Consider the following 14,883-nt stretch of genomic DNA (forward strand, 5'->3'; position numbering starts at 1 on the left):
GTAAGATTAAGATGGTGTGGCCTTAGTGATGGGTAGTGGTAAAAATTGACCATATATAGTTAACAAAATCACACCTAACATATCATCTAGTAAATGCAACGTTATATCCCTAGCTGTTATAGTATTCACACCACCCACTCAGACCTCTTATGTAATTACTGTCAATACTTGAATTCAAGTGAAAGTGAAAGACTCAAAACATGCAAGAACACCATACTTTTAGATAGTAGATTTATTTTTGGCCACCACAAGATTATGACATCAGAAGTCCTTGGTACTAACACAAAGAAAGTACAACTCAGACCTCACAATCATGGCAGGCCTCAACCTACTTCTTTTCTGTAGAAGACACAGAACACAATCAGATCAGTTCATTGGAGAAGATACCAAATATTTTCCCATCGAAAACGTTAGAATATCAGAAAAAGTGTGCGTATTTGAGCGGTATGTACGAGTGAGACACTCTTGTTGAAACCCATACCATATGTATAGGTACTGATGCCTCTCTATAACACCCTGTTTCATACACCTCATCCCTATATTACAATTCAAACAGTCACAAAAGCACCTTTTTGGAAATTTTTCACATTCGACCTTATCATCACAATTCCAAGTATCAATCCATGGAAATACAAGGTCAATTCCGGGGATTGTGAATGTGAGGAAAGTTTCAAAAAGGTGGATACAAAGTCTTCAATACACAAAGTGGAGCGTAACACAGTCCTGGCAGCCATGTTGAACGGATGACATTTGGGTCCCTGAAAGAAGTCCTGTTAATTCCCACAAGACAAAACATCCAATGATTTCTAACAGAATACTTGTACAAATAGTATTGGTTGAGGTAGAGTCGTGTTACATGTCTGCTGCTAGATGTACGATGTACATATACGTATGAATACGTATCACATAGTAGAAATGCACTGTTACAAAATACATGGAAGTTCAATGTGTAAAACCTGAAAAACTTGTGTGCGTATGTGTTCATCCGACAAAGCATGGCTGGCAGGAAATTGATGGATGTTTCCAGGTATATAATATCATATTCTTTTGCAGTCTGTAATATACAATCACAGATTGCAAATTGTTGAAGATGTCAAGAAAATGTAGACAGACATTTTAGAAGGTGATACTTTTTCTGAGGAGCATTTAGAATCTTCTGAGTTTCCGGGATGGAAAAAATCTGCTCACACTCCACTAAATGTATTCACCTACATGTACACCTGGTACATTTTGTTCCCACCATACAGCAAAGACTGTCCCCTGAGAGTGAACAGAACTCATCTACATATAATAACAATGATTTTTCTACAGTATTTAAAATCTTTCCCAGAATACCATTAAAAACCTTAGTAGCAATATTACGGTTAAAGATAAGAATGTCCTATACATGGTCGCAGTTGGGAGAAGGTGAGACCACGTTGGAACCCATACATGTACCTTGTGCGGGAAGAGCATGCACATTTCTGTTACAATATAGATCTCTGTAACTTCACCTCATGGAAGCACAGCTTTCAAACGTTGGGTCAAGTACTCAGCATACATTTACTGTTTGTTGGCGCATTGCCCTGAGCAGCTTTATGGAGAAGTTTCGGTACTATCCGCTTATCACTTCAGAATCTACGGTCTGTATAGCTGAGGTATATTGGAGGATTTTTAGGCTTCACTTAATTTGTGTGTTTGAAATGTTGAATACTTCTCCCGGTCAAATATTCTGATAAAACCTTCTCTACGTAGTAGAACTTTTTTGTTAAAAATACATGAGACAATACACAATTATCTTTAATGTGTCAGCTCTATGAGCATCACCACCACATGCAGTATTCATCAACTTAAAGTAAGGAAGTATATTTGAGATGACTCTTAAATCTATCAATGAGGATAGTACCAACTGTTTTTAGCACACAGTACCATTGATAGTGGTACTCTACAGAGTGAATCATACTGTCATACTCCATGACATAAACTACTGAGGGTCAAGAGCCATTCACCCCTGGTTCACCTTATAACTCCTGGCTGATTTTACACATTTCCTCTTTTTCTTACATTCCTTTTCTAATCCAAAGGGCGTGAAGTGTTCACAAGTTGGAATTTCAATGGAGAGAATATTCGCTTTGGTGACACAAAGGATACAGCATTAAAAGAATAAGGAAGAGCAAGCTAGGAATATAAGAAAGTTGCACACACAAAATACTTGTAGTCATTTCATAATCAACTATGTAGCTAAATGCTTTAGACACGACATATTCGGAAGGCCTCTCTTTCTTAACGACAACTCCGATGTTGTCCGTAGCAGTGTCATTGGGTCATCTTAAGGGTGACGGGCACCAGGATGGTCCCACCTCAAACTACCCACATAGCCACAAGCTTAATATACAATATGCTCACTTTCAACTGATGGTTACACCATTCCAGAACATTCAATGCTCCAATCTAAAAAACATATAGAAACTCGTTTTTTTCTCTAGGTTACTTTGTACCCATTTGAAAAGGAACTTTTAGTTCCAAACTTGCCAAATAGAGAGTTTATAATGTAAAAATTTCTCTAAAGTGAAAGTCCAATGTTACTCTTACCACCATGCAACTATCAATGCACCATAACATTACAAGAAAAGAGCAAATTTTTTCTGCAGCGAAGAAATGAATTTTAAAAAAAAATGCTTCAAAGTTTCAAAGTCTTGGGGACCATCAAACGGAGCAAATCAAAATTTCTTCCCACCCTGGGCTAATTACAGTCCCTCTCTACTTTCTATGGTAAGCACTGCAGAAAGACTGGTAGCTGTCTGTCCTAGGCATCCATGATTTTCTAGTCTGTACAACTCTAACTTGAACATGTGCAAGCATTATCAAACAGGCTGGTGCAATAGCAAGCAAGCCTATAAAGCAACTCAGTCATACAAAGCCAGCTGGGCAAAGCTGTGGTAAAGCCCGTCACACAGCACGCCAATCCATCGGCCGACGAGTCTGCGAGCTCTACATGACAGTTTTGGCAGTAAAGACTAAAAGAGCAAGAATTATGATTTTTGGCAGTAATACGCCTGGCTTTTGTCAATGCGCAATCTTTAGGAATCGGTCAATTTTTGCAGAGCACCGTAAATTTTCAGGGGAAAAATATGCTCGACTCTCAAGTGATTTTGAGACCAGCGACCTTCTGGCGATCAACAAATATGGCCAAAGCTTGATGGCTGTGTGACAGGGGCTTAAGAATTGTAATTCAAACTAAATTTAGAATGGAACAGAATCTAAATTGAGATCCAACATGGCATGTTCTGTAGAATAGAACAGTTTTTCTTGTTACCGTTTGATTCATACATGGCAGTGGAGCTTGTGGTAACTACCCATTGATTTTTAAAATAAGCCTGTATCTCTCTCTTTTATTTGGGGCAGAAATATTTGTGGAAGTAACCGTTATGATAATCATAGTAATTGTTCAAATACCGAGTTACTATTGAAAGAACTGTTGAGTAACCCAGTATTGGTAATACCAGTCTGAATGAAATGTTGGCCCTTATGAAGAGTATTGGGCTGGTCATTTCATTGAAAGTCACAATGTCATGCAGATACATATGTTATAAGATAAGGCCCAAGGGAGCACGATTTATACTGTTTGCATGCCCCATATTGAGGGGCTTAGCAATTTACCCCCCCCCCCTCTCACCATTTATATATCATTCATTTATGGGTGGTCCTGAGAGAGATTGCACTAACCCATTCCTATAAAGTAGATTTTAATATATGCTAATACTTGTATTTCCTAGTATGTTATTGTGCGTTATGTATGTCTTGTCCATTGTAAAGAGATGGCTCGTATGTGTGAGTTGCCCTGCTTGCACAAGTGGACCTCCTGACACGATGGCAGTGCCGCCGTTTTCAGAATGTCTACACCTTGTGGAGTTCACTGAAGAGCTGCGGAATCTTGAGGAACGGCATGACCTTGGTGATCTGCCTGGTTTTCTCTGCGTGCTCCTCATTTAGCTTCTTGAGAGCCATTATGGCCTGCAGCATGGCTTGGAAGCGTACAACTCCGCTCACTCCACCAATCACTCCCTGAGCTGTGGAGAAACCATGGGAACAAACACAGCATGTCAGATCCAGCAAAGATGAGCAAGGTGGTTTTGTAGTCAGGGTTGCTGACTTACATGTAGAATCTAAGGCCCGATTTACACAAGGAAAATTTCTGTACGTACGTTAACGGCGTACCATACCTTTTTTTCTGTGTGTAAATCAGTCCGTCATGTCATCGGACAGACATTTTTAGGATCTGTTGCACGCTACCTTCAGGATAGAGACATTCCCAGCCTCGTGTACATCAAACCCTGTCTTTCAACACCTCCCAGGCACCAGTTTTCTGGTTGCAGGAGGTCAGAATATGGCGACCACTACACGTTTCCTTATCGGTTTTGCCGTCACACATCTGCATGTTTCATTACCAGGGCCCAATGTTGTGCCCTTGGGAAAGGCACTTTACACCTATTTCGGATCCTTTCTCGACTCAGGTGAAAATGAGTATCTAGCTTTGGTTAGGGACGTCCTCTCAGATGGGACGTAAACCCGGAGGTCCTGTGTGTGAGGAGAGCCAAACCTTGCGCAAGTTAAAAATCCATCCGAAGTTATCAAAAAGAGTAGGGGTCCTTCCCAGTGAGATTGGATCAAACCTTACAGTCTTGTCTTATCCAGATTATACATGTACTTACTGTACAAAACTGGTGTACTACACCTAAAGACAGTATACCAGTTACCGATGAAACAGAGAACAAAATATATTTTGTCAAGTGTCGAAATATGAAAACAGCTTAAAGCTTGTCTAGAGTCTATTGACATTTACCACATTTTTGGAAGGATTGACATAACAAGTGACCTTTTCAAAATGTCAACCCAGAGACCAGTCTGTAAGGTTTGATCAACTCTACTCTTTTTGATAAGTGCGATAGGATCTGAAATGTGCTTGGACCTCTAGCTTTACCAAAGGATGTCCCTAACTGAAGCTAAGTATTTGTTTTCACCTGAGTGAGGAAATAGGTGTAAAGTGCCTTTCCCAACGGCACAACACTGGGGATTGCAGTTTTGGTATGACTCAGCCAGGGATCCAACTCACTAGCTACCACATGCAAAGCAAACACTCTACCCACTAGGCCATCGCAACAGTACACATATAATACTTGTAATTCCTTTCGTATCACTTACCTAGAGTATACTTTTCCAAGATTGAGTACAATTTCCCTTGTAACATCTCTACACTTTTGGGGTCCTTCAGGCCTGCTGTGTCTGCAAAACAAAAGAGTAAGTTTTCATCAACATTAAGAAGACTTCCTGGACATCTTCAATCCTTTGTCAGCCACACATTATTTTAGATGACGGTTAGAATGTTATAAAATACAAAATAAATCATGCAACTGGATAAATTCTTCTCAGTCACTGATCAATTTCAAACATAGTTAGCTAAAATGTTTAACTCTTATGCGCATTCATCCAGTGGTAAACTTTGACTTATTTTCTACCACGATTGTCTGTAACAGTGACAAAAACAAGAGCTATCTACCACTCAAACATCACATCCATAGCATGTCCAGAACATGAGATATCAAATGTCTGCTGCAGTACTGTAGAAAGCTGTTTGGAGTCCTATCGAACTTGACCTTTTTTTCCCCGGCCCCCACCCACCCACCTACCAAATATCTTAAGGATCCATCTAACTGTTACAGCTTCTTGAGTTATGCTGTCCATAAACACAGACAGGCAGACAGCCAAAAACATAACCTTCTTGGCAAAGATGATCAACAAAACTGTTTATTTTACATGCATTATTCAATGTCTGTTGCATAAAGTCTTGATCAAGAACAATAATTTTCACTCCTGAACAAGCATGATTGACCCAGCCAAGATATGAAATAATTACAAGGAAAAACATTAATTTGTACTATAAATTCTATTTCTAAATTTTGAAACTGTCTCCAGTATGTCTAATAATCAAATGGTACACCTGCCTCTACTACGTCATGTAATGTTAAATCTCCATCTACATTATTGACAGTTTGCAGCAAAGAGCTAATACTGCGATAACCGCAAACAGTTGAGCTATATGTACATCCCTCTTACACCATTAGTCTACAAGTAATGGTGACTGTTTTCACTTTACATGCCTGTGCAAGGATTTTTTAGGTGTTCAATTTGTCCCAGAAACAGATACAACCACTTTAAGACACAAACACATCTAAGGCACAATTAGATGGAGGCTGAGGCTAATATATATGATGTAAGCAGAGAGGTCATTGCCCTGGTTCTGATGTGGTGACCACTCAATCCCCTGTCACACATAGCTGACCATGGTCTCCTGACCATCTCAGGACCATGGTCAATCCTGAGCAAGGTCATCATTTCTGTGGTTGGGAGTAGGCAGGGTTGCCTACTTTTTCCAAGTGAATATGACTTTCACGACTTTGATTATTTAAAAATCAAAGTCGTGAAAGTCGGATTCGCTTGGAAACAATCAGAGGAGCGAACTGGAGCTAGAACAGGATAGATTCCAGGCTACTCCCAACCCAGTGCCAACCTTGGTTGGGGAGTGGTTTGGGAGCAAAGTCATGGGAAGGTCCTGAATGTGTGACAGTGACAGGGGATGTGGAAAAATGCATCATGGAATTTTGTGATCCTGGATTAAACCATTAACAAGATGATTCCAATCACTGTTTTTTTTTTTCAATTGAAATTCAAGGGCTAATATAAAGATGTGTGTGTTGAAAGACAAGTCCTCCTGAGTTTACCATTAAGCACTGCTAGGAGCTATTAAAGGTTCTTTTGTGCTGTTTAATGGGTGGTATTTGATCCACAATCTTCAGTAATATGCTGTTTTCAGTTTCATATCCTGTTGCTGATATGCATGTATTGATACACCCTTGGGGACAGCTGATATGCATGTTATATAGGGCACCACATGTGTCAGTTATGCACAGATGTGTATAACTGATTCCCCCGACCAATCGTTTGCTTTGAAACTCAGATTCGATTCAGCCATGACCGGACAAATGGCTTTATAAGTTACCTTAATGACTTAATCTGACAAAACAAACTTGCCAGTGAGATGCTGAAAGGTGTTAGCTTTTAAAAGATGTTTTCAGATTGACAATTCTAGCACTTTGGAAGTGATAGAAACTGACCAGAAAAAAAAATTGTTTCTAATACTAGTACTTTTCTTTAAACGTTAAATCGCAGTCAGCTTCTATCATTTCCAAAGTGCCAAAATTGTCAATCTGAAAACATCTTTTAAAAGCTGACACCTTCCAGCATCTCACTGGCGAGTTTCTTTTGCCAGATTTCATCATTAAAGCAAACTAGGAAGCAATTTGTCAGGTCATGGCTGATTCGAATCTGAGTTTCAAAGCGATAAATCGGGGTGTGATTGACATGGTTCACAAAATAAACATGCCCTGCATCATGCATAGGGATGTCCCTGTAGCTCAACTGGTAGCAGCCTCACAACTGAGCTCCTGGTTTCATTTAGTTGGTAACTGGGTGTTCCCGGTTCAATCCTGGGTTGGGGACATCTCAGTTGGGGCTGCACCCGTCTTTCGGAAATGACATAAAATGTCTTGCATTCAAGTAGGTGCCTCGAGCACGTTAAAGAGGAAGGGCCTCTGTAAAGATATGCCATGCTACTTAAATAGCAAGGACACTTGCTGCCTTATATGCCACTAGGCACTTCATGGGTCTGAACGAACGAAGAAATAAACAAACCGCATCGCGACATACCCGGAGACATAAGAAGGATGCCACAGAACAGTGTCATCTCAGCCTTGTTCATTCTCAGGGCAAGGATCTTCTTCCAGATGTCGGGCAGCTTCACCGGCAGTTGTGCGAAAGGCGGGAAGAGTCGTGGCATGGCCGTCCTCTCCATCTCCGTCATATTGAAGTAGTTCATCTCATTGGTGACCGGGTTGTAGTCCAGGGCCAGGATGCAGGAGTTGATGGGAAAGGCCGCTCCTTGGATCATGCTGATCTGGTCATCGATGGAGCAAGTACGGAATCCTACGCCGAACAAAACAAACATATCTGTTACATATTGTATTTTGGTCTATTTTCCCTGGGACTGCATTTTGCAGTAGAATAAAAGAGGAGGTTTTTGCAGTATTTTAAGTTCTCAGTTCAAACAAAACTGTAGTAATACATTGGAAACACATATTTGCGGTGTTGTGATTTCGTGCGGGAATGGTCACGGAGAAATGGATTAAACCACAGGGAACATTTCAAGATTTACAGCACATGGATTCATTGACCTCATTGCTGAGGTGCTGGGGTTTCAACCCATGTCAGTTTCTTTGTTGGTAATATCAACAATTAAGACAACTAAAACGTATGAATGAATACAATGTAGATTCTCCTCCTTCTTTTTTGATGAACAGTGGAAGGAAAAAGGGCAATGTACCTGGAATCTTCTTGGCAAATTTGGTGGTGACATGAACATTTCTCTTAAAGGAGAGCATCATCTTCTCCCAGATGTTCTCCACTGTCAGTTCATGCTCCGCCAGATTCCTGCCTCCCTCAGGCTGAGAAACAGGGCAGGAAAATAAAGAAATCTGATGTCTAAACTAGTCTTATACATGCCTCTTGGGTAAACAAAATATAAATCACTGTACAAAAGATTTGTTGCTCACACATTTTACACAGGATAATGTGATCAATTTTTGCCTATGTGTACGGAGGTTTTGTTTTCGGTGTGTCAGGATGTTTGCATGCTTGCGTGTCCGTACTTACCTGCAGTTATATTATGAGTACATACTGCCAGTGGAATGGTAGGAGGTGAGTGGGAAGATGGTGTCGCAGCAAACCCCCATCAGACTTTGGGGGAGTGATCATGACAGGAGTTCAGAGGTGGTAGAACTGGTCGTTTATCAGTCACGACAGACATTCCAGGTCATGGGTCATTGCAGAGGCTACTAATTCACCGGAGGTAGTAGTAGTAATAGTTAGGCCATGGCTGAGGCCTTTCTATGCGAAAATAGGGAAGCTCCTCCCACAAGGGGCTTTCTAGACTCCCGAGGCGAAGCCGAGGGAGTCTGGAAGCCCCGAGTGGGGGAGCTTCACTATTTTCGCATAGAAAGGCCGAGGCCATGGCCTAACTGTTTTAGAACATGGCCACATCCCCGAAGATTCTCTTTCTCTCAATAGGAATCAAAGATGTTGTTTTCAGCACATCATACTAACAAAAGGTAAAAAGTATTATATTGAAGCAGAATGACCTGTAAACAAGCTTCGTACATGTCCTATCTGTTTTCAGAACCTGGCCACTACCACGAAGTTTTTCTTTTACAATTCATCCCCGTGGTCTCAAAATATTACATACAGATTTTGAACTGGGATTTTTTAACTGTGAGTTACTAAAATGTTCCTTTTCTTTTCATTGGAGTACTGGAACTGTTTGAGTTGAGAGCATTATGTGTGTTCTTTTCAAAAATCTAAAAACTGTGATTCTGATTCCCAGTTTCCCAACTGTTTATAAACTTGACTTTCCATTTCATTGTAACGATTGCTTAACTTGAATTTGTGCCTGTTAGTCTTTAAAGATTTGATTCAGTTTGATACTTTTGTTCTTGTGTGGCTGTAAGATAACGATGTCCTTATGTGAATCAAATAATGAACCCTCCCTACCCCCTTGGCAGTTAGCTGACACTGTGACCCAGGTCTCATGTGGGCAGGCCTGAGCAGTGATGCGGAAAAAGTGTGGTACTAACAACAAAAGTGTGGTACTAAGTCATTTGCATAATATGCAAATGACTTAGTTCCACACTTTTTTGTATGCAAATGACTTAGTACCACACTTTTTTGTTAGTCCCACACTTTTTCTGCACTACTGAGATATAGTCACAGTAATTGAAGGGCTCTCATTGGCTGAGGGGTAGTGGCCATGTTCTAACTATTCTTTGTTTGTCTGTGTTTTTGCAGTTATATAGTCAAGTCAAGTCAAAGTTATATATCTTCCATATGCTTGTCACATTTACCGTAGATGGCAAGGAACTGATCAATGTACACATGTGAGGTTAGATTTGCATAATTAATAAACTATAATTAAACAAGACGTATGAGAAACTCGGAGGCATAACGTCTGTGAACTCTCTTTGAACAGGTGATCTCCATTAAAAACTACCAGTCCATTCTCAAATATTACATGATATTTGCTGCTTTAAATGTGTACAGTATGTTTGTCTGAACAGCAGGAAATCTTATTATAATTACAGGCTAACTTCTGTTTTTGATTCATTGAGAGAAGTGAAGTTATCAAGGATGTAACAGTCTATTATATTACTCTACGGTAACCTTTTCCCATCATCAGATGTTTGTTCCTCTTTAGGCCACACCAATTTTATTTGTTGCGTCTCAGATTTTTTAAGAAAAAGATTGGAGCGACAGGGCGAAAAAAAAATTTTTTTGCAAATAGTCTCGGGTGAAGATAAGGGTTTACATAACAGAAAGAATAAGAGGCTTATTCAAGTTTCAGCTTTGTATGGCTTATTTTATGCAATGTACCCCTTTCTTTGATCTAGTACTAAAATTTCAGTAACAAAATTACCTTTTGCCATGTAACATATGGATTGATTTTGAGAAATAATTTTATTAAATGAAAAGATATAACTTATGATCAATGTGACAATGCTTTTTAGGTATGTGCAAGCCTTTATAATCTATTTTGGTGGTTATTGAGTTTTACAACTGAACAGATAGTAAAATTGGGAGTTTGTGAATGGGAATAGTGACCCAATTTTTTTTTTTTTTCAAAATGGGAAAAACAGGACAGGCTATTCGGAGAAGCAACAAAATAAATTGGTGTGGCCTTATAGAAGAACTTTAGAAGAAGTACTTTATCGCGCGACAATTGTAACGGGTACAATGTATGGCAATTTGTAGATACCCAACAATCGACTATTTCTAATATCTAACAAGAGTCCGTAGGACACAATTCTCTGTGAAGTATTTATAGTATGTACGAGTATTGACCCACACAAATTGCATCTCTGCACAGTCCAAGTAGTGTTTTAGAGCAAGTAAAGAAAAAGTGTTTGTTTATCTTTTTCTTTCAATACAGGAGTGGTCAACCTGCTGAAAAGTATGTTTTTACAGCATGGCACAGATGGGATCTAGAAATTCCGGGAAAAGTCACAAAGTTAGATCTAGATGGCCCCTTTTCAATTATCAACGAACCATTCAGCCTTACAACTAAGATGTATCAGAAATCACAAATATGCAGTAAATCCTCTTTCCACAATTTATTGCAGGCTGGCCTGATCTATAGCTATCAAGCTATTTGCAATAAAAAAAGGCTAATTTATATTATCGTAACATTTCACGAAGGTCAAAGATCACCGGATCTAACCACCCGGAAGTGACACTGGCGCGCGCACTTTTCTGAGAGATATTTCTCAACAATCTTTCATCCCCTGCGTACACTTTTTACATTGTCACAGCCTCCGTATTATAAACTACAAGTGTGGTAAGTTTGAAGGTCCAGAGATTTGCCATTTTCACACTGTGCGTAAAAGTGCATCGTCCGTCCCGTGCGCACATACTGTATGCGAGTTGGGAGTGGACACGGCATACTTAATACACAGACTGGAGGTCACTCTGCACATGTTCGCAGCTAAAACTCACAATTCCCGTTGCCGCATTGGTATGTAACTTGGTATATCGTTTGCTAGGTTGCGTGTGGTGATGCACGTTGTCTATTTTTCAATGTAACAGTGACCATACGATCACAGCAAGTAAGGAAGATTTATACCCCGTATCTGCCTGAAGTATTCCAGTCATGCGTAACGGATTATAACATGGTCCCTATGGCAGGGCAGTGGGACATAGCATTAATTATAGGGGTGCAATTACGATATTGGATTGACGTTTAAAGTAGTTATGGTGGAACAAAGCTATTGTGCATCACCACGCCGAACCAGGCAAACGATATGCCAAGTTACACACCAATGCGACAACGGGATCGTGAGTTATAGCTGCGAACGCGCAAACAAAAGCATTTCCAATATTCCCAGAAGGAGGTCATCCTCCTTCCCGGAGTAACAATTTCAAAGAACTAATCTATAACATGAATAACAATTGATCTAATAATGTGCATTCTAATGGCTAAAACAGTATATAATGTATGACGATGATAGTATTCTGTGTCAGGAATGTTAAACAACGTCTCATTTTTGCATAGAGTCGCAATTGTATATAAATTGGCCTACATAGGTAGATATGTTTTGTCCAAACACCAAAATCTGACAAGTCATCTACTATCTATTGATTTTTCGTTTGTTTCAATGCGAGTTGTCACTGACGCGGCAGCGGTTCTCACAATTGGCTCTCTAACCGTACAGAATCAAAGTACAAGCAAACACAAAAGGCATAAAATCATTCAATATGTCGAATCATTCAACGACCAAAGTGAAAATTGGATTCGTACAAGGTCCGAGACTGAGACTTGTCTAAGGAAGGCCATGTTTCATTCCATCCCTACAATACCTTATTGTGGCCTCAACAAATGTTGACTTTTTACCCCTGGGGGGCTGATGACAAGACTTAATGGCCTTACATCTGATGTTTTACGTGTTTCGGACTAAAAAAAAGACAACTGTTTTTTCACACTGAAAAAATGGACACCTGTGTGAATACAGGACAGTCCAAATGTGACCAGAAGTATCCCGTTCACACCTTTTGTTACCTGTAGCCCTTACATAACAGACAGCCCTGGTCAGCAAACAACAGTCTGTCTGAACTGTGTGTCTGGGTTTATAAATAGCCCGCAGATATAGAAGGAGACAAGGAGTAACCTAATAACATTGATAGCTGCGAATAGACTACATTCTTTTCAACTGAGTGACAGACCTCAGTCATCTCACAAGATGGAAGTGAGGACTGAAGGAAAAACAACCGTGATATTTCTTTCTAGACCACCTGACCTCTTTTACAGACAACATCTCAACTGAAGTGCCACACCCTTCAACCTTTGCACAAATTTTGAAAATTGCACAAATTTAGAAAAAAATTAAATTATCTAATATTCACTTGTTTGAAAACCAGTTGTAGTCCATGTGACACCATCTTCTATTTCAGATCCTTGAATTTTCTTCAGATTTGTTTCCAGACAAGATCAAAAGCCTACTACTGTACATGTATATAGCAATGGCACTGTCCTGTAGCCATTTGTGAAATCTAGGTTATGTCAACATGAAGGAGTGGTCAGACAACCAGACCTTCCAATCCAGACACAACAATAGCAGGAGAATACCAGTGCATTACTTACAACCTACTGCAGAAAATGGCAGGCTTGGCATTCTGTTTTTCAAATATCATATATTTAATATATCATTGTATCAATTGTAAACCTATATATGTAATACGTATGTGTATTGTTATGATACTAGTAGTAAATTATCTCCTTTTACATGATTTCAAATATGTGTACCAGAGCAAAAGCACTTATGGATCTTAAATTAATACACTCAAGAGCTTTATATGGAGAATATTGTGGCAATGGCAACAATATAAAAAAACACGTCCTATTGAAAAAGCTGGCATTTGGCGGGTCAGGGTCCAATAACAATTTGACTGGACGATCCTGTCAACAGTGGGGAAATTTGCACTGTTGATAGGATTATTGACAGGACAGGGTGCGAAATACTTTTTTGAGCCAGGTTGCCCGGTGGGCAACCTGGGGGAAAAGCTAGGTTGCACATCAAAATTTCAGGTTGCCCCACCTACATTCACCATTTGCTGTGACATCAAAAATGACATCTTTCGGGAGCGATATATTGGGATTTTCGAAAAAATTGGGCATAGGTTCCCCGGCTGGCCCCTATCCGGGGGCCACGGTGCCTCAAGTTCAACAAGTTGAAAAATACACAATGGTATTTTTTTTACTTGGAACAAGGCAAGTAATGATTCACATAGCCTTGAATGATAAGTAAATAGATAACTCTAAAACTTATCTATTCACTAACATCCTGGAAAGTAATTTGAAAAAAAAATATTCATGCAAACTTATATACTGTCAGAAGTTAACACCAAAACAGTATAGTATTTAAAATTAGTTTTGTATATTTTTTTTACAACAACAATACAACAACAATAAAGAAAAATTACTTAATTTTGCCCCTACAAATATACTAGTAACTGTGTGTCAGCCTGCCCTGTCAAACTCATCTACATGCCAGAGTAGTGTCCTCATTTACATGAGAAAGTACCTCATTCACATGAGACAGTACCTCATTTGTATGAAAGAGTACTCATTTGCATGTTTGGAAGACTTGATGAGTACCTCATTTACATGAGAGTACCTCATTTGCATGTTCAGGAGACTTGAAAAGTACACCGCATGGTGACCATGTTTATTTGACGACACTGCCGACTGCAGTTTATAAGCTAGTTAGGAGTTGCTACTACGCATGTGCAGTGTCAAAGGTGAAGGCCCCGGCGACGTAAACAAGACCCGTCTGGACGTTGTTATGCAAATCAAGACAATGTCGAGACGAGCACTGTTTTCAAGCCGGCGGGCCTTCACCTTTGACACTGCACATTGTCTTGATTTGCATAACAACGTCCAGACAGGTCTTGTTTACGTCGCCGGGGCCTTCACCTTTGACACTGCAGATGCGTAGTAGCAACTCCGAACTAGCTTATTCGCCTTTTTCCAGCGCTAATTTCACGATCTATGAACAGGTTTGGATGGTTTAGAACAAAAAGGTGTTGATTTCTGTGTTTCAATTGAAAATCTACCGAATTTTATGAAAGTGACACTGTTTTTGTGAGCTTACTCGGTCCAAATTGGGTTCTCAGGCTTCATAATCTTGGGTTGCGCACTGCGCTAGCTGCGTGTGGAAATTAGTTGCGCCAAGCAAAATGTGCTTGCGC

At 39.8% G+C, this 14,883-nt stretch overlaps 1 protein-coding gene across 1 annotated transcript in view; it reads right to left on the reverse strand.

The window, feature by feature from the left end:
• Positions 1–217: 217 nt before the first annotated feature.
• Positions 218–14,883, reverse strand: part of LOC136432232 (nuclear receptor subfamily 1 group D member 1-like) — a 73,506-nt gene continuing 58,840 nt past the window's right edge. Inside the window, exons 8-11 of the mRNA XM_066423299.1 lie at positions 8,417–8,537; positions 7,744–8,019; positions 5,182–5,262; positions 218–4,049 (exon numbers count right to left, since the gene is read on the reverse strand). Coding sequence (XP_066279396.1) covers positions 3,877–4,049; positions 5,182–5,262; positions 7,744–8,019; positions 8,417–8,537 — 651 coding nt within the window. The 3' untranslated portion in view covers positions 218–3,876. The remainder of the gene's footprint in view (positions 4,050–5,181; positions 5,263–7,743; positions 8,020–8,416; positions 8,538–14,883) is intronic.

The sequence above is a fragment of the Branchiostoma lanceolatum genome, chromosome 4 (assembly GCF_035083965.1).
Source record: "Branchiostoma lanceolatum isolate klBraLanc5 chromosome 4, klBraLanc5.hap2, whole genome shotgun sequence".
Taxonomy (NCBI): domain Eukaryota; kingdom Metazoa; phylum Chordata; class Leptocardii; order Amphioxiformes; family Branchiostomatidae; genus Branchiostoma; species Branchiostoma lanceolatum.